This window comes from Hylobates moloch, unplaced genomic scaffold (assembly GCF_009828535.3).
Source record: "Hylobates moloch isolate HMO894 unplaced genomic scaffold, HMol_V3 SCAFFOLD_19, whole genome shotgun sequence".
Classification (NCBI taxonomy): domain Eukaryota; kingdom Metazoa; phylum Chordata; class Mammalia; order Primates; family Hylobatidae; genus Hylobates; species Hylobates moloch.
In genome coordinates this window covers 73,555,933-73,583,833 of record NW_026652294.1, presented here as the reverse complement: position 1 = coordinate 73,583,833, position 27,901 = coordinate 73,555,933, and the positions used below count along the sequence as shown (strand labels likewise).

The 27,901-nt window shown below is 41.9% G+C and overlaps 1 protein-coding gene across 1 annotated transcript in view; it reads left to right on the top strand.

Moving 5' to 3' along the window:
• JAK2 (Janus kinase 2) overlaps nucleotides 1-27,901 on the top strand; it is a 145,150-nt gene that overhangs the window by 100,780 nt on the left and 16,469 nt on the right. Inside the window, exons 20-28 of the mRNA XM_032138081.2 lie at nucleotides 182-371; nucleotides 976-1,100; nucleotides 1,269-1,441; nucleotides 21,493-21,955; nucleotides 22,045-22,457; nucleotides 22,532-22,694; nucleotides 22,791-22,999; nucleotides 23,112-23,329; nucleotides 24,182-25,038. Coding sequence (XP_031993972.2) covers nucleotides 182-371; nucleotides 976-1,100; nucleotides 1,269-1,441; nucleotides 21,493-21,955; nucleotides 22,045-22,457; nucleotides 22,532-22,694; nucleotides 22,791-22,999; nucleotides 23,112-23,329; nucleotides 24,182-25,038 — 2,811 coding nt within the window. The remainder of the gene's footprint in view (nucleotides 1-181; nucleotides 372-975; nucleotides 1,101-1,268; nucleotides 1,442-21,492; nucleotides 21,956-22,044; nucleotides 22,458-22,531; nucleotides 22,695-22,790; nucleotides 23,000-23,111; nucleotides 23,330-24,181; nucleotides 25,039-27,901) is intronic.

Genomic DNA, 27,901 nt, shown 5'->3' with positions numbered 1-27,901 from the left:
TTGCAGTGAGCCGAGATCATGCCACTGCACTCCAACCTGGGCGACACAGCGAGACTCCGTCTCAAAAAAAAAAAAAAAAGTCCGCTAATTCCAGCTACTAGAATTTTCTGTATAATTATAATTTATTTGTAATTTGCCTTGAAAACTTGATATTTCCATCCTAATGTGATGTGTCATTTAGGGTAATTTTGGGAGTGTGGAGATGTGCCGGTATGACCCTCTACAGGACAACACTGGGGAGGTGGTGGCTGTAAAAAAGCTTCAGCATAGTACTGAAGAGCACCTAAGAGACTTTGAAAGGGAAATTGAAATCCTGAAATCCCTACAACATGATAACATTGTGAAGTACAAGGGAGTGTGCTACAGTGCTGGTAAGTTGCCCATTGAAACCTATTTTAAATTCAAGGTATGTCTTTGGCATCCTGTGTAATAGAAATATACAGTGTCTAACGATCTGGACTTATGCCAATGCCCAGAGGGAGAGGCATTCTATAATGACTAGAGATTGCGTTTGGTGATCATAGACTATAACTATAGGAAGTATTTGGCTAGTTGGTTAAACATTCTTTTCACCTCTTGCTTAAGCTTACCAAGAAAGTATCATTTTTAAAGGAATTGTTTTTGTTTACATTTTCTATAAAAATATTTTTGAATTCAGTGTTTTTTGTTCAATATAAATGAGGAGAAAGGAAGTTTTCTCATCAGTTTATTTTGGTTTGCCTAAAGAGTTAGAGAAAACTGAAATGCAAATAGTTTCAAAGCTTTTATTCAAAACTTGTTTTTGTTTTTATTTATTCAAAAGTCTTTGATTCAAAAAGACTATGTTCTTAACAACTATATCACCTTTAATGTATAATAAAGTTTTGTCGTCTTAGATTTTATATATGTTTAAGTCATTTATGTATGATAGTTTTCTAATATTTAATCAGTATAATATGGCAGAGTAAAACATTGTTTCCACCTTTATGTTTAAAGGTCGGCGTAATCTAAAATTAATTATGGAATATTTACCATATGGAAGTTTACGAGACTATCTTCAAAAACATAAAGAACGGATAGATCACAAAAAACTTCTGCAGTACACATCTCAGATATGCAAGGTAACTAATATCCTGATTATTTGCTGTAGATGAAGCAACCATGTTGAAGTAGATGTTAGGAAATCATCTAGACGTTTTCATAGATAATAAAGGGAATGCATAGGGTTAAGACCATTTAAATTGTTTATGTTTATAAAACTAGCTGAAAGAAAAATGTTTTATCCATAGGGTATGGAGTATCTTGGTACAAAAAGGTATATCCACAGGGATCTGGCAACAAGAAATATATTGGTGGAGAATGAGAACAGAGTTAAAATTGGAGATTTTGGGTTAACCAAAGTCTTGCCACAAGACAAAGAATACTATAAAGTAAAAGAACCTGGTGAAAGTCCCATATTCTGGTGAGTATATTTCAGTATGATAAATGAAATTTTAGAGCACAGACTTCAAACTTTATTGTTGTTATTTAATATTTTGCCATTTCTATATTTACAGTAACAGTGAACATTTAAGTCTTTTAAGTCTTACATTTAACTTTTTTTGTTTTTTAGGTCTTATAGTCATGGTTATAGTCCACATGGGAAAATGGCATATGCTTTATGTTTATTAAGTGTTTTCTTGTTTATAGCGATTGTAGGTTTTTCTTCAAAACTGTCTCCTATTTATGGAGGCTTAGGGCTAATTATTAGTGGTGCTGTGGGTTGTGGTATTGTGTTGAATTTTGGTGGGGCTTTCACGGGGTTAATAGTCTTTTTTATTTACTTGGGTGGTATAATGGTTATTTTTGGTTATAGTCCAGTGATAGCTATTGAGGAGTATCCTGAAACATGAGGGTCAAGTACTGATATTTGAGGGGCCTTATTATTGGGATTATTAATAGAGTTGATATTGGTTTGGTGAATAGTTGAATATGATGGGGTGGTGATCACGGTTGATTTTAATAGCGTAGGGAGTTGATTAATTTTTGAGGGGGAGGGGTTGATTGGTGAGGATTTTGTAGGTGCAGCTGCCTTGTATACTTACGGGTGTTGGTTGGTGGTTGCTGGTTGATCATTGTTAGTATTTTTGTTGCAATTGAAATTACTCAGGGTAATAGATTAGATAATTAATAGTAGAGTTCAGGCCTTTTTGGTCAGATACAGTAATGGAGGCTGAAGTTTGGGTTCGTGAAATGGTTTTTGGTATACACTTTTCTAGTCAAACTGGGTCTAGTAGAAGTGAAGCTAGATTGTGGCTTGTGAATAGGCTTAAGTGGGGGTGCTGAATGGTGAATTGTAGCTGAATAAAAACCTAGTATATTGGAGAAGTTAAATGTCTATAATGGGTACTTTAAGGTTATTAGTTATGAAATTAAGCTCTATTGCTAGTAAAAGACCTAGGGTGGTTACACCTAGGGCTGTGAGCTTTAGGTGGAGTGGTATAGTTGTTTGAGGGGATGAAGTAGGGATAATACTGTTAGTGATGAGGAATCTGGCGAAGATACTGCCGATTGCTAGGCACTTAAAATTGAGTTAATTAGGAAAGGATTATCATTAATAACAATCAGAGTTGTAAAACAAGGTTGTCCTATTAGAGCACCTCAGGTTATAAAGTAAGCACAAGTAAATACATAAAAACATTAGGTCAAGGTGTAGCTCATGAGGTGGCAAGAAATGGGCTACATTTTCTACCCCAGAAAATCTCACGACAACCTTTATGAAATCTAAGGGCTCAAGGAGGATTTAGCAGTAAACCAAGAGTAGAGTGCTTGGTTGAATAAGGCCACGAAGCACACACACACCACCTGTCACCCTCCTCAAATATCATTCTAGAAATATTATTTAAATTCTCTACACATGAATAGTGGAGATAAGTCATAATATGGTAAGGGTACTGGAAAGTGCGCTTGGACAAACAAAGTGTCGCTTAACCCAAAGCATCCAACTTATACCCAGAAGATTTCATCACAACCTGATCACTTTGAGTCAACCCTAGCCCCAAACCTCACTAAAAATATTATTAAACCATCTTAATCAAACCATTTACCTTAGACAAAAGTATAGGCAATAGAAATTCTTATCTTGGCACAATAGATACAGTACCATAAGGGAAAGCTGAAAGAACTGAGCAAAGACAAGCCCTTATACCTTCTGCATAATGTATTAAGTAGAAATAACTTTACACAGAGATAGCCAAGTCCCCCGAAACCAAACGAGCTATGCAAGAATGGCTGAAAGAGCGTACTCACCTACGTGGCAAAATAGTGGGAAGATTCATGGGTAGTGGTGATAAGCCTACCAAGCCTGGTGATAGCTGGCTGTCCAAGATAGAATCTTAGTTCAACTTTAAACTTACCCACAGAATTACTTAATCTCCCTGTAAGTTTAACTGTTAATCTAAAGAGGGACAGCTCTTTAGACCCTAGGAACCAACCTTCCTACAGAGAGTACAAAATCATATTGCCACAGTTGGCCCAAAAGCAGCCAACAATTAAGAAAGTGTTCAAGCTCAACATCCAAGTATCTTAAATTCTAATCACTCTACTGAACTCCTAACATTACATTGGTCTAATCTATTATTTAATAGAAGCAATAATGTTAATATAAATAACATGAAAATATTCTCCACTGCATAAGCTTACATCAGACTGGAATAACCCACTGACAGTTAACAGCCAGATATTTTACAATAAGCACCCTATTATTTATACTGTTAATCCAACACAGGCATGCGCCAAGGAAATATTACAAAAAGCAAAAGGAACTCGGCAAATCTTACCCCACCTGTTTACCAAAAACATCACCTCTAGCATTACCAGTATTAGAGGCACTGCCTGCCCAATGACATATGTTCAACGACCACCGTATCCTGACCTTGCAAAGGTAGCATAATCACTTGTTCCCTAAATAGGGACTTAAAGAATGGCCACATGAGGGTTCAGCTGTCTCTTACTATTTTAATCAGTGGAATCTGACCTATTGGTGAAGAGGCGGTTATAAGCAAATAAGACGAGAAGACCCCATAGCACTTTAATTCATTAATGCAAATAAAAACTCAAAAAGCCTATAGGCCTTAACCTACTATCTCTGCATTAAAAATTTTGGTTGGGGTGACCTCATAGCATATTCAACCTCTAAACAACCTAAACTAAGACCACAGTAGTCTAAGCGAGTTAATACACATTGACCCAATAAGTTAATCAACAGAACAAGTTAGCCTAGAGATAACAGTGCAATCCTATTCTATCATGTCAATAATAGGGTTTACGACCTCTTTATTGGATCAGTACATCCTAATGGTGTAGCCGCTATTAAGGGTTCGTTTATTCAACGATTAAAATCCTACGTGATGTGATTTCAGACCGGAGTAATCCAGGTTGGTTTCTATCTGTTTAACATTTCTCCTAGGACAAGAGACATAGGGCCCGCTTCATAAAGTGCCCTCCCCCGATAAATGATGCTATCTCAATCTAGGAAATCACCACACACCCTACCCAAGAACACGGTTTCTTAAGATGGCAGAGCCTGGCAATAGCATAAAACGTAAAACTTTACAATCAGAGGTTCAACTCCCCTTAACAATATGCCTATAATTAACCTTTTCCTACTTATTATTCCCACTCTAATCGCTATAGCATTCCTTACACTTAACAGTTATGCAAAGGACCTAATACCATAGGCCCCTGTGGACTGCTTCAACCATTTGCTGACCCAATAAAACGTTTCACCAAAGACCCTCAACGTCTACTGTTACCCTTTATATCATTGCCCCAACCCTGGCCCTTTCTATTGCCCTCCTCTTCTGGATTCCCCTTCCTATACCCGATCCCCTAATGAATTTTAATATAGTCCTCTTATTTATTCTAGTCACATCAAGCCTAGCCATCTATTCCATTCTATGATCAGGATGAGCATCCAATTCAAATTATGTACTAATCGGCACATTACGAGCTGTGGCCCAGACAATTTCATATGAAGTCACCCTAGCCATTATCCTGCTATCAGTACTACTACTAAGTGGCTCAACTTATATGCACTCATCACAACACAAGAATTACTCTGACCGCTCCTACCATCATGACCCTTAGCCATAATATGATTTATTTCCACACTAGCAAAAACTAACCAAGCCCCTTTTGACTTAACAGAAAGAGAATCAGAACTAGTTTCAGGCTTCAATGTCGAATATGCTGCAAGTTCACTTGCCTTCTTCTTTATAGCAGAATATATGAATATTATTGTAATAAATGCCCTGACTACTACTGTTTTTCTAGGAGTACTACACACTATGTATTCACCAGAACTCTATACCATAAATTTCATTACCAAGACTCTCCTTTTAACCACCCTGTTTTTATGAATCCGAACAGCATACCTCCAATTCCGCTACAACCAACTCATACACCTTTTATGAAAAAATTTCCTACCACATACATTAGCATTCTGCATGTGATATATCTCAATGCTTTTCCTAATTTCCAGCATTCCACCCCAAACATAGGAAATATGTCTGACAAAAGAATTACTTTGATAGAGTAAACAATAGAGGTTAAAATCCTCTTATTTCTAGAACTATAGGAATTGAACCTATCCCTGAGACTCCAAAATTCTCTGTGCTACCTATTAAACCATATCCTAAAGTAAGTTCAGCTAAATAGGCTATCGGGCCCATACTCCTGAAAATGTTGGTTATACCCTTCCCATACTAATTAATCCATTAGCTCAACTTATTATCTCTTACTGTTTTCACAGGAACCCTTATCACAATGCTAGGCTCACACTGACTTCTTATCTGAACAGGCTTAGGAATAAATATACTAGTTCTTACCCCCATCTTGATTTAAAAAATAAATCTATGCTCTACAGAAGTAGCCACCAAATATTTTCTTACACAAGCAACTGCATCTATAATTCTCATGATGGGTATCCTTTTCAACAACCCATCCTCCAGGCAATGGACAATAATAAACACTACTAATCAATTTTCATCCTTAATAATAATCACAGCCCTAGTAATAAAACTAGGAATAGCCCCCTTTCACTTCCAAGTCCCAGAAGTAACCTAAGGAACTTCTCTTATGTCTGGCATACTTCTCCTCACATGACAAAAACTAGCCCCATCTCGATTATATTTCAAATTTTCCCATCAATAAACACGACCAGTCTCCTATCTATTACAATCCTATCCATTATCATAAGTGTTTGAGGAGGACTTAATCAAACACAATTCTGCAAAATCTTAACCTACTCCTCAATTACTCATATAGGTTGAATGATCCCAGTACTAACTTATAATCCAAACATTACCATTATAAATCTGATTATTTGCCTTATTTTAAGTACCACATTTCTAGCACTTAGCCTAAGTATAAGCACTACAACCCGTCACTGTCTCACACTTGAAACAAATTAACATGATTAACACCTATAGTTTCACTAATTCGACTATCCCTAGGAAGTTTACCTCCATTAACAGGATTTCTGCCTATATGAGTCATCATTCAAGAATTTTCAAAAACAATAGTCTTATTACCCCAACCATTATAGCTATCATAACACTACTCAACCTGTACTTTTATATACGCCTAATTTACTCCATCTCAGTGACAATACTGCCCACATCCAATAATACGAAAATAAAATGACAATTCAAAAACACAAAACCCATATTACTCCTCCTTCCATGTATTTCTTCTACCTTCCTCTTACCCATCTCTCCACTGATTCTGGTTATAACTTAGAAATTTAGGTTAAATAAGACCAGGGACCTTCAAAGCCCTTAGTAAGTGAATTATACTTAATTTCTGTAACAAACCCAAGGACTGCAAAAGTCTATTCTGCATCAGTTGAACACAAATCAACCACTTTAATTAAGCTAAGTCCTTGCTAGATTGGTGGAATTCAAACCCACAAAAATTTAGTTAACAGCTAAATACCCTAATCAACTGGCTTCAATCTACTTCTCCCTCCATGTTGGGGGAGGGTGGTAGGCGGGAGAAGCCCTGGCAGGATTGAAGCTGCTCCTTTGAATTTGCAATTCAACATAAAAAATTACCTCAGGGCTGGTAAAAAGAGGTCTTGACCTCTGTCTTTAGATTTACAGTCTAATGCTTACTCAGCCATTTTACCCTTTTTTCCACTTATGTTCATCAATTGTTGATTGTTTTCAACCAATCACAAAGATATCAGAACACTATACCTGCTATTCTGTGCATGAGTGGGGATAGTGGGTACCTCCTTAAGCCTTCTAATTTGAGCAGAATTAGGTCAACCAGGAACTCTGCTAGGAGATGACCAGATCTATAATGTTATTGTTACCGCCCACGCATTTATCATAATCTTCTTTATGGTCATATCAATTATAATTGGGGGTTTTGGCAACTGGCTAGTCCCTCTGATAATTGGTGCCCCTGATATGGCATTGACACAGATAAATAATAATAAGCTTCTCACTTCTCCCCCACTCTTTCCTACTCCTATTTGCATCCTCAATAGAAGCCGGTGCTGGAACCAGCTGAACAGTTTATCCCCCTTTAGCTGAAAACCTAACACATGCAGGATCCTTTGTGGGTCTTACCATCTTCTCACTTCACTTGGCAGGTATTCTATTTTAGGAGCCATTAACTTTATTACTACAATTATTAACATAAAGCCCCCAGCCATATCCCAGTATCAAACACTGCTTTTCATCCAACCAGTCCTCATTACAGCAATCCTCCTACTCCTTTCTCTCTCAGTCCTAGCCGCTGGCATTACCATACTATTAACTGACCATAACCTCAACACTACTGTTTGACCCTGCTGGTGGGAGTGATCCTATCTTGTATCAACATTTATTCTGATTCTTTGCTCACCCTGAAGTTTATATCTTTATTCTATCAGGCTTTGGGATGGTCTCCCATATCGTGACGTATTACTCCGGAAAAAAGGAGCCATTTGGGTATATGGGCATAGTATGAGCCATAGTATCTGTTGGCTTCTTAGAGTTTATCGTATGAGCACACCATATATTTACAGTAGGAATAAATGTAGACATATGAGCATACTTCATCTCCGCTACCATAATTACTGCTATCCCTACTGGCATCAAGGTCTTTAGCTGATTAGCTACACTGCACGGTGGTAACATCAAATGATGTCCCGCAATGTTCTGAGCCCTAGGATTCATCTTCCTTTTCACAGTAGGAGGTCTAACCAGCATTGTACTAGCTAATTCATCACTAGATATTATTTTACACGATACATACTATGTTGTAGCTCATTTCCACTACGTCCTATCAACAGGAGCAGTGTTCGCCATCATAGGAGGCTTTACCACTGGTTCTCCCTATTCTCAGGTTATATGCTTAATCAGACCTACGCTAAAATTCACTTCACCATTATATTCATAGGTGTTAATTTAACCTTTTTCCCACAGCACTTCGTTGGCCTATCCGGTATGCCGCAACATTATTCCGATTATCCTAATGCATACACCGCATGAAATATTATCTCATCAACAGAAGTTATGCTACAATTTTTATAATCTGAAAAGCCTTTGTTTCTAAAAGAAAAACTATAACAATTGAACAACCATCTAGTAATTTAGAGTGACTTTATGGCCGTCTACCACCTTACCACACATTCGAAGAGCCAACCTACATTAAATCCTTAAAAGAAAAAGAAAGGAATTGAACCTCCAGAAACTGGTTTCGAGCCAATTGAAAACCTCTATGACTTTCTTGATAAGACATTAGTAAATTCATTACATAACTTTGTCAAAGTTAAGTTATAGGCTAAATCCTATATGTCTTAATGGCTCATCCAGTTCAATTAGGCCTTCAAGACGCTACATCCCCTATCATAGAAGAACCACTCACTTTCCATGGCCGCGTTCTTATAATTATTTTCCTAATTAGTTCCTGGTTCTATACATTATTTCCGTAATACTCACAAGAAAATTAACTTATATTAGCACCACAGATGCCCAAGAAATCGAGACTGTTTGAACTATCTTACCTGCCATTATCTTAATTTTAAGCCCTCTCATCCCTACGTATTCTGTATAAAACAGATGAAGTTAATAATCCTTCTCTTACCGTCAAAGCAATTGGTCATCAATGATATTGAAGCTATGAATATATAGACTATGAAGAATAAAGCTTCAATTCCTTTTTTTCTTTTTTTTTTTTTTGAGACGGAGTCTCACTCTGTCACCCAGGCTGCAGTGCAGTGGTGCGATCTCAGCTCACTGGAAACTCTGCCTCCCTGGTTCACGCCATTCTCCTGCCTCAGCCTCCCGAATAGCTGGGACTGCAGGCACCCACCACCATGCGTGCGTAATTTTTTTGTATATTTAGTAGAGATGGGGTTTCACTGTGTTAGCCAGGATGGTCTCGATCTCCTGACCTTGTGTTCCACCCACCTCAGCCTCCCAAAGTGCTGGGATTACAGGTGTGAGCCACCACGCCTTGCTTAAGCTTCAATTCTTATATAACCCCAACACCAGACTTAAAGCCAGGAGAACTTCGACTCCTCGAAGTTGATAACCGAACAATTCTCCCAACAGAAATACCCATCCATACATTAATCTCATCTGAAGACATCCTGCACTCATGAACTATCCCCTTATTAGGCCTCAAAACAGATGCAATCCCCAGATGCTTAAATCAAACTACCTTAACCACTACACGACCAGGGCTTTACTATGGACAGTGCTCAGAAATTTGTGAATCTAACCAGTTTTATACCTATTGTCCTAGAACTAATCCTCTTAAAATATTTCAAAACCTGATCCACATCCACACTAGATTATCACTGTAAAGCTATTCAGCATTAACCTTTTAAGTTAAAGATTGAGGGAGTCTACACCTCTCTGCAGTGAATGCCTCAACTAGATACTTCCCCATGATCCATTATTACCGTGTCAATGATCATAACTTTATTCTCCATTATTCAGTTAAAATTATTAAATTTCACTTATATTATCTCTACATCAAAAATAATCAAAACACAAAAACAAACACAAGGCTTCCTGAGAATTAAAATGAATGAAATCCATTCACCTCTTTTGCTACCCCTACAATTCTAGGCCTACCCGCAGTAGTATTAATCATTCTATTTCCCACTATTTCCAACCTCTAGTCATCAAATTATTAACCGATTATTTTCTATTCAACGATGATTAATCCAACCTGCACTAAAACAGATAATAATTACCCATAACATTAAAGGACAAACCTGATCCCTTATAATAATATCCCTAATTATCTTCACTGCCTCAACAAACCTCCTTGGGGTTCTACTCCATTCATTTACACCAACTATCCAATTATCAATAAACCTGGGTATAGCAATCCCCTTGTGAGCAGGCGCAGTAATTACAGGCTTCTGCTTTAAAACGAAAACCTCCTTGGCTTACTTTTTACCACAAGGCACACCTATGCCACTTATCCCTATACTAGTAATCATTGAAACCATTAGCCTATTTATTCAACCAATAGCATTAGCTGTGCAATTAACAGCCACCATTACAGTCAGTCATCTACTAATACATTTAATTGCAGGAGCCACACTGGTACCATTAACTGTTAGTTTTCCTACAGCTTCAGTTACTTTTATTATTCTAATCCTACTGACTATTCTCAAATTCGCCGTAGACCTTATTCAAGCTTATGTCTTCACGCTACTAGTAAGCCTTTATCTATATGACAACACATAATGACCCACCAAACACATGCTTGCCATATAGTCAAACCCAGCCCCTGACCACTAACAGAAGCTCTCTCAGCTCTACTAATAACATCTGGCCTGGCCATGTGATTTCAGTTTAATTTTACTACTTTTTTAACCCTAGGCCTATTAATCAACACACTAACTGTATATCAATGATGACGTGATATTATCCGAGAAAGTAAATTTCAAGGCCACCATACAACAGTTGTCCAAAAAGGCCTCCAATATGGAATAATTCTATTTATTATCTCAGAAGTATTCTTCTTTGCTGGTTTCTTCGGGGCATTCTATCACTCTAGTCTAACCCCAATGCCACAATTAGGAGGACACTGACCCCCCAACAGGCATTTTTCCCCTCAACCCCTTAGAAGTACCCTTCCTGAATACATCTGTATTACTTGCATCAGGAGTTTCAATTACTTGGGCTCATCACAGCCTGATAGAAGGTAATCAAAAGCTAATAATTCTAGCACTATCCATCACAATTACCTTAGGTATTTACTTCACCCTCCTACAAATCTCAGAGTACTCCGAGGACCCTTTTACTATCTCTGATGGGATCTACGGCTCAACATTCTTTATAGCCACAGACTTTCATAGATTTCATGTTATTATTGGATCAACATTTCTATCTGCTTCCTCCACCAATTAAAATATCACTTTACAAGATGTCCGAAAAGGAAGAGCTCCAGTCTGCAGCTCCCAGCGTGATCGACGCAGAAGATGGTGATTTCTGCATTTCCAACTGAGGTACCTGGTTCATCTCATTGGGACTGGTTGGACAGGGGGTGAAGCCCACAGAGGGAGAGCTGAAGCAGGGTGGGGCATCACCTCACCCGGGAAGCACATGGGGTCGGGGAATTTCCCTTTCCTAGCCAAGGGAAGCCATGACAGACTGTACCCGGAAAATCAGGACACTCCTGCCCAAATACTGTAGGTTTCCAATGGTCTTACCAAATGGCACACCAGGAAATTATATCCCATGTCTGGCTTGGCAGGTCCCATGCCCGCGGAGCCTTGCTCACTGCTAGCGCAGCAGTCTGTGATTGACCTGGGAGGCAGCAGCCTGGCAGGGGGAGGGGCGTCCACCATTGCTGAGGCTTGAGTAGGTAAACAAAGTGGCCAGGGAAGCTCGAACTGGGTGGAGCCCACCACAGCTCTGCAAGGCCTGCTGCCTTTGTAGACCACACCTCTGGGGGCAGGGCATAGCTGAAAAAGCAGCAGAAACTTCTGCAGACTTAAACGTCCCTGTCTGACAGCTCTGAAGAGAGCAGTGTTTCTACCAGCATGGTGTTTGAGCTCTGAGAATGGACAGACTGCCTCCTCAAGTGGGTCCCTGACGCTTGTGTAGCCTAAGTGAGAGACACCTCCCAGTAGGGGCCGAATGATACCTCATACAGGTGGGTGCCTGTTTGGGATGAAGCTTCCAGAGGAAGGATCAGGCAGCAACATTGCTGTTCTGCAATATTTGCTGTTCTGCAGCCTCCACTGCTGATACCAAGGCAAACAGTGTCTGGAGTGGACCTCCAGCAAACTCCAACAGACCTGCAGTTGAGGGACCTGACTGTTAGAAGGAAAACTAACAAACAGAAAGGAATAGCATCAACATCAACAAAAAGGGCATCCACACCAAAACCCCATCTGTAGGTTACCAGCATCAAAGACCAAAAGTAGATAAAACCACAAAGATGGGGAGAAACCAGAGCAGAAAAGCTGAAAATTCTAAAAACCAGAGGGCCTCTTCTCCTCCAAAGGATCACAGCTCCTTGCCAGCAACGGAATGAAGCTGGACGGAGAATGACTTTGACGAGGTGACAGAAGTAGACTTCAGAAGGTCGATAATAACAAACTTCTCCGAGCTAAAGAAGAATGTTCAAACCCATCACAAGGAAGCTAAAAACCTTGAAAAAAGATTAGACTCATGGCTAACTAGCATAAACAGTGTAGAGAAGACCGTAAATGACCTGATGGAGCTGAAAACCATGGCATGAGAACTACATGACGCATGCACAAGCTTCAATAGCCGACTTAATCAAGCGGAAGAAAGGGTATCGTATCAGTGATTGAAGATCAAATTAATGAAATAAAGCGAGAGGAGAAGTTTAGAGAAAAATGACTAAAAAGAAACGAGACAAAGCCTACAAGAAATACGGGACTATGTGAAAAGACCAAATCTACACTTGATTGGTGTACCTGAAAGTGATGGGGAGAATGGAACCAAGCTGGAAAACACTCTTCAGGATATTTTCCAGGAGAACTTCCCCAACCTACCAAGGCAGGTCAACATTCAAATTCAGGAAATATAGAGAACACCACAAAGACACTCCTCGAGAAGGGCAACCCCAAGGCACATAATTGTCAGATTCACCAAGGTTGAAATGAAGGAAAAAATGTTAGGTGCAGCCAGAGAGAAATGTCAGGTTGCCCACAAAGGGAAGCCCATAAGACTAACAGCAGATCTCTCAGCAGAAACTCTACAAGCCAGAAGAGAGTGGGGGCCAATATTCAACATTCTTAGAGAAAAGAATTTTCAACCCAGAATTTCATGTCCAGCCACACTAAGCTTCATAACTGAAGGAGAAATAAAATCCTTTACAGACAAGCAAATGCTGAGAGATTTTGTCACTACCAGGCCTGCCTTACAAGATCTCCTGAAGGAAGCACTAAACATGGAAAGGAACAACCAGTACCAGCCACTGCAAAAACATGCCAAATTGTAAAGACCGTCGATGATAGGAAGAAACAGCATCAACTAACAGGCAAAATAACTAGCTAACATCATAATAACAGGATCAAATTCACATATAACAATATTAACCTTAAATGTAAATGGGCTGAATGTCCCAATTAAAATACACAAACTGGCAAATTGGATAAAGATTGAAGACCCATCACTGTGCTGTATTCAGGAGACCAATCTCATGTGCAGAGAAACACATGGGCTCAAAACAAAGGGATGGAGGAAGATCTACCAAGCAAATGGAAAGCAAAAAAAAGCAGGGGTTGCAATCCCAGTCTCTGAAAAAAAAAGACTTTAAACCAACAAAGATCAAGAGACAAAGAAGGCCATTATATAATGGTAAAAGGATCAACTGGGCAAGAAGAGCTAACTATCCTAAATATATATGCACCCAATACAGCAGCACCCAGATTCATAAAGCAAGTCCTTGGAGACCTACAAAGAGACTTAGACTCCCACACAATAATAATGGGAGACTTTAACACCTCTCTGTCAATATTAGATAGATCAATGAGACAGGTTAACAAGGATATCCAGGACTTGAACTCAGCTCTGCACCATGTGAACCTAATAGACATCTACAGAACCTTCCACCCCAAATCAACAGAATATACATTCTTCTCAGCACGACATCACACTTATTCCAAAATAGACTACATAGAAGTAAAGCACTTCTCACAAACATAAAAGAACAGAAATCACAACAAACTGGCTCTCAGAGCACAATGCAATCAAATTAGAACTCAGGACTAAGAAATTCACTCAAAACCACTCAACTTCATGGAAATTGAACAACCTGCTCCTGAATGACTACTGGGTAAATAATGAAATGAAGACAGATATAAAGATGTTCTTTGAAACCAATGAGAACAAAGACACAACACACCAGAATCTCTGGGACACATTTAAAGCAGTGTGTAGAGGGAAATTTATAGCACTAAATGCCCACAAGAGAAAGCAGGAAAGATCTAAAATCGACACCCTAACATCACAATTAAAAGAACTAGAGAAGCAAAGCAAACAAATTCAAAAGGTAGCAGAAGGCAAGAAATAACTAAGATCAGAGCAGAACTGAAGGAGATAGAGACACAAAAAACTCTTCAAAAAATCAATGAATCCAGGAGCTGGTTTTTTGAAAAGATCAACAAAATAAATACACTGCTAGCAAGACTAATAAAGAAGAAAAGAGAGAAGAATCAAATAGATGCAATAAAAAATGGTAAAGGGGATTATCACCACCGATCCCACAGAAATACAAACTACCATCAGAGAATACTATAAACACCTCTACACAAATAAACTAGAAAAACTAGAAGAAATGGATAAATTCCTGGACACATACACCCTCCCAAGACTAAACCAGGAAGAAGCTGAGTCTCTGAATAGACCAATAACAGGCTCTGAAATTGAGGCAATAATTAATAGCCTACCAACCAAAAAAAAGTCCAGGACCAGATGGATTCACAGCTGAATTCTCCTAGAGGTACAAAAAGGAGCTGGTACCATTCCTTCTGAAACTATTCCAATCAATGGAAAAAGAGGGAATCCTCCCTAACTCATTTTATGAGGCCAGCATCATCCTGATACCAAAGCCTGGCAGAGACACCACAAAAAAAGAATTTTAGACCAATATCCCTGATGAACAACGATGTGAAAATCCTCAATAAAATACTGATAAACCCAATCCAGCAGCACATCCAAAAGCTTATCAACCACAATCAAGTCGGCTTCATCCCTAGGATGCAAGGCTGGTTCAACATTTGCAAATCAATAAATGTAATCCATAACATAAACAGAACCAATGACAAAAACCACATGATCATTTCAATAGATGCACAAAAGGCCTTTGACAAAATTCTACAGCCCTTCATGCTAAAAACTCTCAATAAACTAGGTATTGATGGAATGTATCTCAAAATAATAAGAGCTCTTTATGACAAACAGCAAATATCATACTGAATGGGCAAAAACTGGAAGCATTCCCTTTGAAAACTGGCACAAGACAGGGATGCCCTCTCTCACCACTCCTATTCAACACAGTGTTGGAAGTTCTGGCCAGGGCAATCAGGCAGGAGAAAGAAAGAAAGGGTATTCAATTAGGAAAAGAGGAAGTCAAATTGTCCCTGTTTGCAGATGACATGACTGTATATTTAGAAAACTCTGTCGTCTCAGCCCAAAATCTCCTTAAGCTGATAAGCAACTTCAGCAAAGTCTCAGGATACAAAATCAATGTGCAAAAATCAGAAGCATTCTTATACACCAATAACAGACAAACAGAGAGCCATATCATGAGTGAACTCCTATTCACAATTGCTACAAAGAGAATAAAATACCTGGGAATCCAACTTACAAGAGATGTGAAGGACCTCTTCAAGGAGAACTACAAACCACTGCTCAATGAAATAAAAGAGGACACAAACAAATGGAAGAACATTGCATGCTGACAGATAGGAAGAATTAATATCATGAAAATGGCCATACTACCCAAGGTAATTTATAGATTCAATGCCATCCCCATCAAGCTACCAATGACTTTCTTCATAGAATTGGAAACAACTACTTTCAAGTTCATATGCAACCTAAAAAGAGCCCACATTGCCAAGACAGTCCTAAGCCAAAAGAACAAAGCTGGAGGCATCATGCCACCTGACTTCAAACTATACTACAAGGCTACAGTAACCAAAACAGCATGGTACTGGTACCACAACAGAGACATAGATCCAGGGAACAGAACAGAGCCCTCAGAAATGATGCCGCATATCTACAACTATCTGATCTTTGACAAACCTGACAAAAACAAGAAATGGGAAAAGGATTCCCTATTTAATAAATGGTGCTGGGAAAACTGGCTAGCCATATGTAGAAAGCTGAAACTGGATCCCTTCCTTACACCTTATACAAAAATTAATTCAAGATGAATTAAAGACTTAAATGTTAGAGCTAAAACCATAAAAGCCCTAGAAGAAAGCCGAGGCAATACCATTCAGGACATAGGCGTGGGCAAGGACTTCATGACTAAAACCCCAAAAACAAAGGCAACCAAAGCCAAAATTGACAAATGGGATCTCATTAAACTAAAGAACTTCTGCATAGCAAAAGAAACTACCATCAGAGTGAACAGGCAACCTACAGAACGGGAGAAAATTTTTGCAATCTACCCATCAGACAAAGGGCTAATATCCAAAATCTACAAAGAACTTACTTAAAGAAATTTACAAGAAAAAAACAACCCCATCAAAAAGTGGGCAAAGGATATGAACAGACACTTCTCAAAAGAAGGCATTTATGCAGCCAACAGACATATGAAAAAATGCTTATCATCACTGGTCATCAGAGAAATGGAAATCAAAACCACAAGGAGATACCATCTCATGCCAGTTAGAATGGCGATCATTAAAAAGACAGGAAACAACAGATGCTGGAGAGGATGTGGAGAAATAGGAACACTTTTACACTGTTGGTGGGACTGTAAACTAGTTCAACCATTGCAGAAGACAGTGTGGCGATTCCTCAAGGATCTAGAACTAGAAATACCATCTGACCCAGTGATCCCATTATTGGGTATACACCCAAAGGATTATAAATCATGCTACTATAAAGACACATACACATGTATGTTTATTGCAGCACTAATCACAATGGCAAAGACTTGGAACCAACTCAAATGCCCATCAATGATAGACTGGATAAGAAAATGTGGCACAAATATCCCATGGAATACTATGCAGCCATAAACAAGGATGAGTTCATGTCCTTTGCAGGGACATGTATGAAGCTGGAAACCATCATTCTCAGCAAACTATTGCAAGGACAGAAAAGCAAACACTGCATGTTCTCACTCATAGGTGGGAGTTGAACAATGAGAACACTTGGACACAGGGTCCAACACTCACATAAAGGGGCCCAGGGTGAGGGACAGCATTGGGAAAAATACCTAATGTAAATGACGAGTTAATGGGTGCTGCAAAATCAACAATGGCACATGTATATCTATGTAACCTGCACATTGTGCACATGTACCCTAGAACTTAAAGTATAATAAAAATATATATATATCACTTTACATCCAACCACCACTTTGGCTTTGAAGCCACTGCCTGATGTTGACACTTTGTAGATGTACTATGACTATTCTTATATGTCTCTATCTACTGATGAGGATCCTACTCTTTTAGTATAAAGAGTACCACTGACTTCCAATCAACTAGTTTCGATAATATCTGAAAGATATTAATTAACCTGACACTAGCCTTAGTAACTGACACCTTACTGGCCCTACTACTACTAATAATTACATTTTGACTTCCACAACTTAATATAGATAAATCCAGCCCCTATGAAGGCAGATTTGACCCAATAACCTCCACCTGCCTCCCCTTTTCCATAAAATTCTTCCTGGTAGCCAACACATTTCATTTCTTCGACTTAGAAATCACTCTAATACTACCCCTGCTATGAGCTATTCAAACAAGTTACCTAACACTAATAATCACCACAGCCCTTATACTGTTATCATTTTAATCCTAGGCTTAATTTACGAAAGAACTCAAAAAGGGTTAGATTGAATTGAACTGGTAAATAGTTTAAGTCAAAACAAATGATTTTGACTCAATAGATTATGATAAACCATATTTACCAAATGCCCTCTGTTTACGTCAACATTATGTTAGCATATACCATATCACTACTGGGAAAATTAATCTATCAATCCCACCTAGTATCATCCCTATGTGCCTAGAAGGCATAATACTGTCAATATTTATCATAATTTCCCTTATAACTTCAAATATACATTTTACTCTAGCATCTATAATACCCATTATCCTCCTAGTATTTGCTGCCTGTGAAGCCGCAGTGGGCCTTGCCTTATTAGTTTCAATCTCCAACACATACAGCCTAGATTACGCACAAAATCTAAATTTACTTCAGTGCTAAAAATTATTCCAACAATTATACTGTTACCAATAATACGATTCTCTAAAAATTCTTTAATCTGAATTAACATGACCATCCACAGCCTACTCATCAGCCTCATCACCCTATTGTTTTTTAACCTATTCAGCAATAACTCATCCAACTTCTCACTAGTTTTCTCTTCTGATCTGCTGATGTCACCCCTCCTAATTCTAACAGCCTATTACCTCTTACAATCCTAGCAAGCCAATATTACCTGTTCAATGAATCACCCCCACGAAGAAAGCTCTATTATTTCTATATTGATTGGCCTGCAGATTTTTTAAAATTATAGCATTCACAGCCACAGAACTAATTATATTTTATATTTTCTTGGAAGCCACACTAATTCCTACCCTAATTATTATCACCCACTGAGGGAACCAACCAGAACACCTCAATGTAAGCTCATATTTCCTATTTTACACACTAGTAGGGTCCCTTCCTCTACTTTGTTACACTTGTCTACACTTTAAATACTTCAGATTCACTAAATATGCTAGTAATGATATTTACTGACCAAGAACTATTAGCCTCCTGATCCAATAATCTTATATGACTAGCATGTATTATGGCCTTTACAGTAAAAATAACTCTATTCAGACTTCACCTGTGACTCCCAAAAGCCCATGTAGAAGCCCCTATTGCCAGCTCAATAATACTTGCAGCAGTACTTCTAAAACTAGGTGGCTGCGGTATAATATGGCTTACCCTTATCTTCACCCCCTAACAGAATATATAGCCTACCCCTTCCTCATACTATCCCTGTGAGGGATAGTTATGACAAGCTCCATTTGTCTACAACAAACCGATCTAAAATCACTTATTGCCTACTCCTCTGTAAGCCATATACCACTTGTCATCATAGCTCTCCTCATCCAAACCCCTTGAAGCTTTACAGGTGCAGTCACCCTTATAATTACCCATGGAGTCACTTCATCCCTGTTGTTCTGCCTAGCAAATTCCAACAACGAGTGAGTCCACAAAGGAATCATACTACTTACCTGAGGCCTTCAAGTACTCCTTCCACTGATAGCCTCATGATGACTTCTAGCAAATCTCACTAATCTTGCCTTACCCCCACCATTAATCTAGCAAGGGAACTCTTTGTGATCATGGCTTCATTCTCCTGATCAAACATCACTATTATGCTTACAGGACTTAATATACTAATTACAGCCCTCTACTCCCTACATATACCAATCACGACACAACAAGGGACACTTACATATTACATTAACAGTTAAACCTTCCTTTACACGAGAAAATACATTAATATTTTTACATGTTACACCTATTCTTCTATTATCCTAAATCCTAAAATTATTATGGGCTTTACATGCTGTAGCTATAGTTTAACCAAAACATTAAATTGTGGATGTAGTAATAGAAGCCTGCAACTTCTTATCTACCGAGAAAGTATGCAAGAACTGCTAACTCATGCCCCCATGCCTAACAACATGGCTTTCTCAACTTTTAAAGGATTGGAGTCATCCGTTGGTCTTAGGAACCAAAAACATTGGTGGCAACTCCAAATAAAAGTAACAGTTATGTATTTTTCCACTACTAGTATAGCCCTAATCCCCTTAATCACACCAATTATTATTACCTTAGTCAACCCCTGCAAAAAAAGATTCATACCCAAATTACATAAAAATAGCCATCACATGCACCTTCACCATTAGCCTCATCCCAACAACGTATATATATATACAGACCAAGAAGTCATTATCTCAAACTGACATTGAATGACAATCCAAACTCTTAAACTGTCACTAAGCTTTAGACTACTTCTCCATAATATTTACCCCAGTAGCACTATTTGTTACCTGTGGAATTCTCAATATGATATATAAACTCAGACCCTAACATTAATCAGTTTTTCAAATATTTTCCTCATCACAATATTCTTCCAATATTCTGCCAACAACCTCTTTCAACTCTTTATCGGATGAGAAGGTATCGGAATCACGTCTTTCTTACTAACTGGCTGACAATACGGCCGAGCAGATGCTAATACAGCAGCCCTCCAAGCAGTCCTGCACAATCACATCGGCGATATTGGTTTTATTTTAGCTATAGTATGATTCCTCTTTTCCTCCAACACATGAGAGATTCAACAAGCATTAATTCTAAACCCTGCCTCTAATCCCCTTCCATTAATTCGCCTTCTCTTAGCAGCAGCCGGGAAGTCAGCTAAATTCGGCCTCCATCCCTGACTTCCATCCGCCATAGAAGGCCCAACCCCAGTCTCAACCCTGCTCCACTCCAGCACTATAGTTGTAGCAGGAGTTTTCCTACACATCCGCTTCTACCCTTTAATAGAAAATAACCTCTGAACCCAAACCTTTACATTATCTCTAGGGGCTATTACCACCTTATTTACAGCAATCTGTGCTATAACACAAAATGATATTTAAAAAATCACAGCATTCTCCACCTCAAGTCAGCTGGGCCTTACGATAGTCACAATGGGCATTAATCAGCCACACCTAGCATTCCTTCACATCTGCACCCACGCCTTTTTAAAAGCTATATTATTTATATGCTCAGGCTCCATCCATCATCCACAATCTCAATGATGAACAAGATATTTGAAAAATAGGACTATCCTTCACTTCCTCTTCCCTTATTATTGGTAGCCTTGCACTTACAGGTATGCCTTTCCTCACAGGCTTTTACTCTAAACACCTTATTATTGAAACCACAAATACTGTCATATACCAACGCCTGAGCCCTTTCTATTACTCTTATTGCCACCTCCTTAACTGCTGGCTATAGTACCCGTGTTATTTTCTTTGCTCTGCGGACTGGCCATGCAGGGGTGGGAAGGGCCCGGGCCACGCGCGACGCTTGGGGGCCCTGCTGCGTCACCTGTTTTTTGGGGGGTGGTGGGGGAGACGCTTCATTCCGCCGCGCCCAGCAGGGTTTCCATGTCTGAGGTGCCCGCCCTGGTCCCAAGAGAATGAACCAGCCGCAGAAGATGGCGTCCGTGGACACGGACAAGGAGCTCAGTAACCTCCCGGACTTCAGCATGATGTTCCCACTGCCCGTTGCCAACGGGAAGGGCCGGCCCGCCTCCCTGGCCGGGGCGCAATTCAGAGGTTCAGGTTTTGAGAACTGGCCCAGCTCAGGCTCCTGGGGCAGCGGTGACCAGAACAGCTCCTCCTTTGACCCCAGCTGGACCTTCAGCGAAGGCGCTCAACTTGCTGAGTCGCACAGCAGCCTCTCTTCATTCACATTCCTGGGACCGGGACTCGGAGGCAAGAGCAGCTAGCGGGGCCTGTTCCTCCTTTGGTAGAGACGCAGGCGTGCGCGGCCTGACTCAGGCTGGCTTCCTGCCGGGCGAGCTGGCCCTCAGCAGCCCCGGACCCCTGTCCCCTTCGGGCATGAAGGGGGCCTCCCAGTACTACCCCTCCTACGCCAGCAGCTCCGTCGGAGAGAGGCGGACAGCGGCCTGGACATGCAGCCCACGAAGGTCGGGAAGGTCCCGTCTGGTCTTCCATCTTTGGCGTACCTGCCCAGCTCAGGTGAGGACTCCGGTAGGGATGCTGCCGCCTACCCATCCGCCAAGACCCCGCCTACCCATCCGCCTATCCCGCCCCCTTCTACATGGCAGATAGCAGCCTGCACCTCTAAGCCGAGCTCTGGAGTTACCCGGGCCAGGCGGGCTTCGGCCCCATGCTGGGCAGGGGCTCATCCCCCTCTGTCCCTCCCGCACGGCAGCGGCCCTGTGGGCAGTGGCGGAGGCAGCAGCACGTTTGGTGGCCTGCACCAGCACGAGCGCATAGGCTACCAGTTGCACGGAGCAGAAGTGAATGGTGGGCTTCGGGCTGCATCCACCTTCTCCTTGGCCCCTGGAGCCGCGTATGGCAGCGTCTCCAGCCACATGCCTGTCGGCAGGGCCAACAGCCTCCCGGGCTCCCGAGAGACCACAGCCAGCAGCTCCGGGGACGCCCTTGGGAAGGCCTGGCCTCAGTCTACTCCCCGGATCACTCAAGCAATAACTTCTGGTCCAGCTCCTCCACCGCCGTGGGCTCCCCCCAGGGCCTGGGAGGGACGTCGCACTGGCCCGGAGTAGGAGTCCCCGGTGCTTTATCACCTAGCTACGACGGGGGTCTCTACGGCCTGGAGAGTAAGATAGAAGACCACCTGAACGAGGGCATCCACGTGCTCTGCAGCCACGCCGTGGGCACTGCTGCCAACGTGTACACGCTGCTGCCTGGCCACGGGGCGCTGGCCTTGGGCTTCTCCGGCCCCATGCTGCTGGTGGGGGCAGCACGCAGGACTGGTTGGAGACGAACACCCTGAGGACGGCCCTGCGGGCAGCGCCAGCCTCATGCACATCCATGTGGCCCTCTCCAGCTAGTCAGGCGCCCTCCCCGACCTCTCTTGGCCTCCCGACTCCTACAGTGGGCTAGGGCGAGCAGGCCACTGGCGAAATCAAGCGGGAGGAGGATGAGGAGAACATGTCGGCAGCTGACCACTCAAGAGGAGGAGGAGGAGCTGAAGGACCCCCGGGCCCGGACTAGCCCAGACGAGGACGAGGAGGAAGATGACCTTTTCTCCCCAGAGTAGAAGGCCGAGCGGGGGAAGGAGGTGGCCAATAACGCCAGAGAGCGGATGCGGGTCCCTTAAGAGGCCTCTTAAGGAGCTGGGGCACATGTGGCAACTGCACCTCAACAGCAAGAAGCCCCAGACCAAACTGCTTATCCTGCACCAGGCCGTCTGGGTCATCCTGAACTCGGAGCAGGAAGTGCGAGAGCGGAACCTGAATCCCAAAACAGCCTGTTTGAAATGGCGAGAAGAGAAGGTGTCGCGCGTGTTCGGAGGCCCCCAGATGGTGCTTTCAGCTGCTCACCTGCGCCTGAGCGAAGCCCACAACCCTGCCGGGCACGTGAAAGGTACGCCTCCGTGGGACAAGCCACTCGCCCTCAGCCCCATGGGCTGGGCCGGGAACGCCCACTTGAGGCTCTGGGCTTCATCCACATCCACACCTCACACAACTGTTGTCAGCAATGAGCCAACACCGACCTGATGAGGCTCGGAGTGATGGGGGTAAGGAAGGTGACGCTGGGTCCAGGAGCTCCCTGGGACCCCGGTTCACCCCTCACTGGCCTCGCTCCCCCTGCCCCCAAATCTCAGCCACCGTGTCACCCTGTGACCTGCCCCATGGATCCTGAAACTGCGTCTTGGCCCTGTTGTCTGGGCTGACAGGAGCTTTTTGTTTTTTTGTTTTTTTTTTCAGTAAACAAAACCTGAATGCAAGCAACAAAACATACACTTTGTCAGAAAAGAAAAAAATGCCTTAACTATAAAATGTGGAGAAATCGTATCACTTGAGGGAGATGCTGTAGAAACTTGGCTTATTCTTCAAAAGCCAGCAGCAAATTGTGCCTAAGCATAATTTTTTTTTTAAGGAAAATAAAAAGAACTTAGTTATTAAAAAAAAACAAAACCCTGGACTAACCTTGGCCAGGCTGGATCAGACTGGCCTAGAGTGGACTTCAGAGGATGACTCCCCTGGTGGGCCGGTCTCAGCTGACTTGATTGTCCTGCCTCCACACAGGGCCCATCCATCTTCCCCTTGATCCCCTGCTGCAGAGACATTGCCTCCGATGCCACCTCCATGAACCTGGGCTGCCTGGCCACAGGCTACTTCCTGAAGTCGGTGACTGTGACCTGGGACACAGGCTCCCTCAACAGGAGCGCTGTGACCTTCCTAGCCACCACCCTCACGCCCTCTGTCCACTAAGGCATCACCAGCCAGCTGACTGCCTTGGGTGCGTGGGCCAAGCAAACGTTCACCTGCAGCGTGGCACACACTCTGGTCCATAGACCAGGTCAGTACCTTCAGCGTCTACTCCAGGGACTTCACCCTGCCCACCGTGAAGATCTTACAGTCCTCCTGCGATGGCAGCAGACACTTCCCCCCGACCATGCAGTTCCTGTGCCTCATCTCCGGGTACACCCAGGTGCCATCAGCATCACCTGGCTGGAGGATGGGCAGGTCGTGGATGTGAACTGGTCCATCCCCTCTCCCATGCTGGAGGGCGAGCTGGCCTCCACACAAAGCAAGCTCACCCTCACCCAGAAGCGCTGGCTGCCCGACCACACCTACACCTGCCAGGTCACCTATCAAGGTAACACCTTTGAGGACAGTGCCAAGAAGTGTGCAGATTCTAACCTGCAAGGGGTGAGCACCTACTTGAGCCAGCCCAGCCCCTTCTACCTGTTCATCCGCAAGTTGCCCACAATCACCCGTCTGGTGGTGGACCTGGCAGCCAGCAAGGGGAACGTGAAGCTGACCTGGTCCCTGGGCCAGTGGGAAGTCTGTGGCTCAGGTAATCCTAAGGCAAGAGAAGCAGTGCAATGGCACGTTCACCATCACGTCCACCCTGCTGGTGGGCACCAGAGACTGGATCGAGGGGGAGACCTACCAGTGCAGGGTGACCCACCCACACCTGCAGTCCACGACCAAGATCAGCGACCTGTGTGCTCCCCCACAGGTCTACGTGTTTGCAAAGCTAGAAGAGCCGAGGAACCGGGACAAGAGCATCTTCACCTGCCTGATCCAGACCTTGTAGCCCAGGGACATCTTGGTGCAGTGGCTGTACAATGAGGTGCAGCTCCCAGACACTTGGCACAGCACGACGCAGCCCCGCAAAACCAAGGGTTCTGGCTTCTTAGTCTTCAGCTGCCTGGAGGTGACCAGGGCTGAATGGGAACAGAAAAACGAGTTCATCTGCCCTGTGGTCCATGAGATGGTGACTGGCTCACAGACCGTCAAGTAACTGGTGTCTGTAAATCCCATTAAATGTCCTTCTGCCTTCCTCCCCACTAGGGCTCTGTCCAGCTGTGTGGTGGGAAGGGCTGGCCAGACCTTCTGTCCACTGTTGCAACGACCCCAGGAAGCCACCCCCAATCAAAAGTGCCTGCTCAGAAAAAAAACAAACAAACATAAAAGCCCTAGAAGAAAACCTAGGCAATACCATTCAGGACACAGGCATGGGCAACGACTTCATGACTAAAACACCAAAAGCAATGGCAACAAAAGCCAAAATAGACAGATGGGATCTAATTAAACTAAACCGCTGCATAGCAAAAGAAACTATGATCAGAGTGAACAGGCTACCTACAGAATGGGAAAAAATTTTTGCAATCTAGCCATCTGACAAAAGGCTAATATCCAGAATCTACAAAGAACTTAAACAAATTTACAAGAAAAAAACAACCCCATCAAAAAGTGGGTGAAAGATATGAACAGCCACTTCTCAAAAGAAGACATTTATATGGCTAACAAACATATTAAAGAAAGCTCATCATCACTGGTCATCAGAGAAATGCAAATCAAAACCACAATGAGGTACCATCTCATGCCAGTTAGAATGGCGATCATTAAAAAGTCAGGGAACAACAGACGCTGGAGAGGATGTGGAAAAATAGGAATGCTTTTACATTGTTGATGGGAGTGTAAATTAGTTCAACCATTGTGGAAGACAGTGTGGCAATTCCTCAAGGATCTAGAGTTAGAAATACCATTTGACCCAGCAACTCCATTACTGGGTATATACCCAAAGGATCATAAATCATTCTACCATAAAGACACATGCACATGTATGTTTATTGTGGCACTATTCACAATAGCAAAGACTTGGAACCAACCCAAATGCCCATCAATGATAGACTAGATAAAGAAAATGTGATGCATATACACCATGGAATACGATGCAGCCATAAAAAAGGATGAGTTCATGTCCTTTGCAGGGACATGGATGAAGCTGGAAACCATCATTCTCGGCAAACTAACACAGGAACAGAAAACCATACCCTGCTTGTTCTCACTGATTAAGTGGGAGTTGAACAATGAGAACATATGGACAGAGGGAGGGGTACAGCACACACCAGGGCCTGTTGTGGGTTGGAGGGCTAGGGGAGGGATAGCATTAAGAGAAATACCTAATGTAGTTGATGGGTTGATGGGTGCAGCAAACCACCATGGCACGTGTATACCTATGTTAACAAACCTGCACATTCTGCACATGTATCCTAGAACTTAAAGTATAATAAAATTTTTTTTTAAAAAAACAGTGAACATTTATTGTAGGCTTACATTGGGCTAAATGCATGTTATGGATAATCTCATTTAATCCTCATAACAAGCCTTGGAGAACATGTATGATTATCTCTATTTTAAGCATGGAGAACTGAATAGCTTACCCAAGGTGGCATGACTAGTAAATCACTGGACCAGGATTTAAACCCAAAAAGTCTGATCCCAGAGTTCATGCTTATAAGCCTTCCTAACCATGATAATGCTTTAATCTGGCATTAACTGTTCTCTAATTTGGGTAGGTTTGAAATTTTTCATAATATTAAAAATATTTTTGAGGAAATGTCCTCATGATAATCATTAGAACTGCCTCCATCTAATTATTTTTAGGGTATGAGTGAAACTAAAAAGTAAGACTCATCTAAAAATAATCATCTGTTTTGGCCATACCCCCAGTGATACATGAATTCGTTATTATTGTTTTCATAATGAAAAATTAAAGAGGTTAAATAAGCTGGCAATCAAGAAATATTAGTTATATGAAGATTCAGAGATTTGGGTATACTTAATGGATACAAGCTAATAAATATTTATTAAGACTCTAGTGTGCTCCAAATACTATACAGGGAGCTAGGGATATGAAGATAGGATTAGCATCAGAAAAGAAGGACTGTCCCTTAGTAGGAAGGCTGAACTAAAAGGCAAAGTTTGATGTGATAGGCAAATTCAACGACAGGTCCACTACTCATAGTCCCTTCAAGAGCTCATAATTGGGAAAAGTCAAATGTGTAATACTGCACTTACAATAATTAAGTGCAATAACTGTAAGCGCAATAATTAAGGTAATGGGAAAATGTAACAGTACAAGTAATTCAGCTGAAGGTTTATGTAAGATAACTAAGATGACATTTCAACTATTGGTTGAATTGGCCTCTCCCTCATGAATGGGATTAAGGCCCATATAAGAGGCTTCATGCAGCATTTGGCCCCTCTTGCCCTTCCACTTTCGTCCATGTGAGGACACGGCATTCTTCTCCTCTAGAAGATGCGGCAACGGGGCTCCCCTTGGAAGCAGAGAGCAGCCCTCACCACACACCTGAAACTGCCAGCACCTTTATCATGGACTCCCAACCTCCAGAAGTGTGAGAAATAAATTTCTGTTATTTATAAATTATCCATTGTCAGGTACTCTGTTATAGCAGCGTACATGGACTACCACAAGCCCAGTACACCATGTTAATGAGTTCAGACCTTCTTTAGTAGACAATGCGTAAGGAAAATGTGGCACATATACACCATGGAATATTATGCAGCCATAAAAAATGATGAGTTCATGTCCTTTGTAGGGACATGGATGAAACTGGAAAACATCATTCTCAGTAAACTATCGCAAGGACAGAAAACCAAACACCGCATGTTCTCA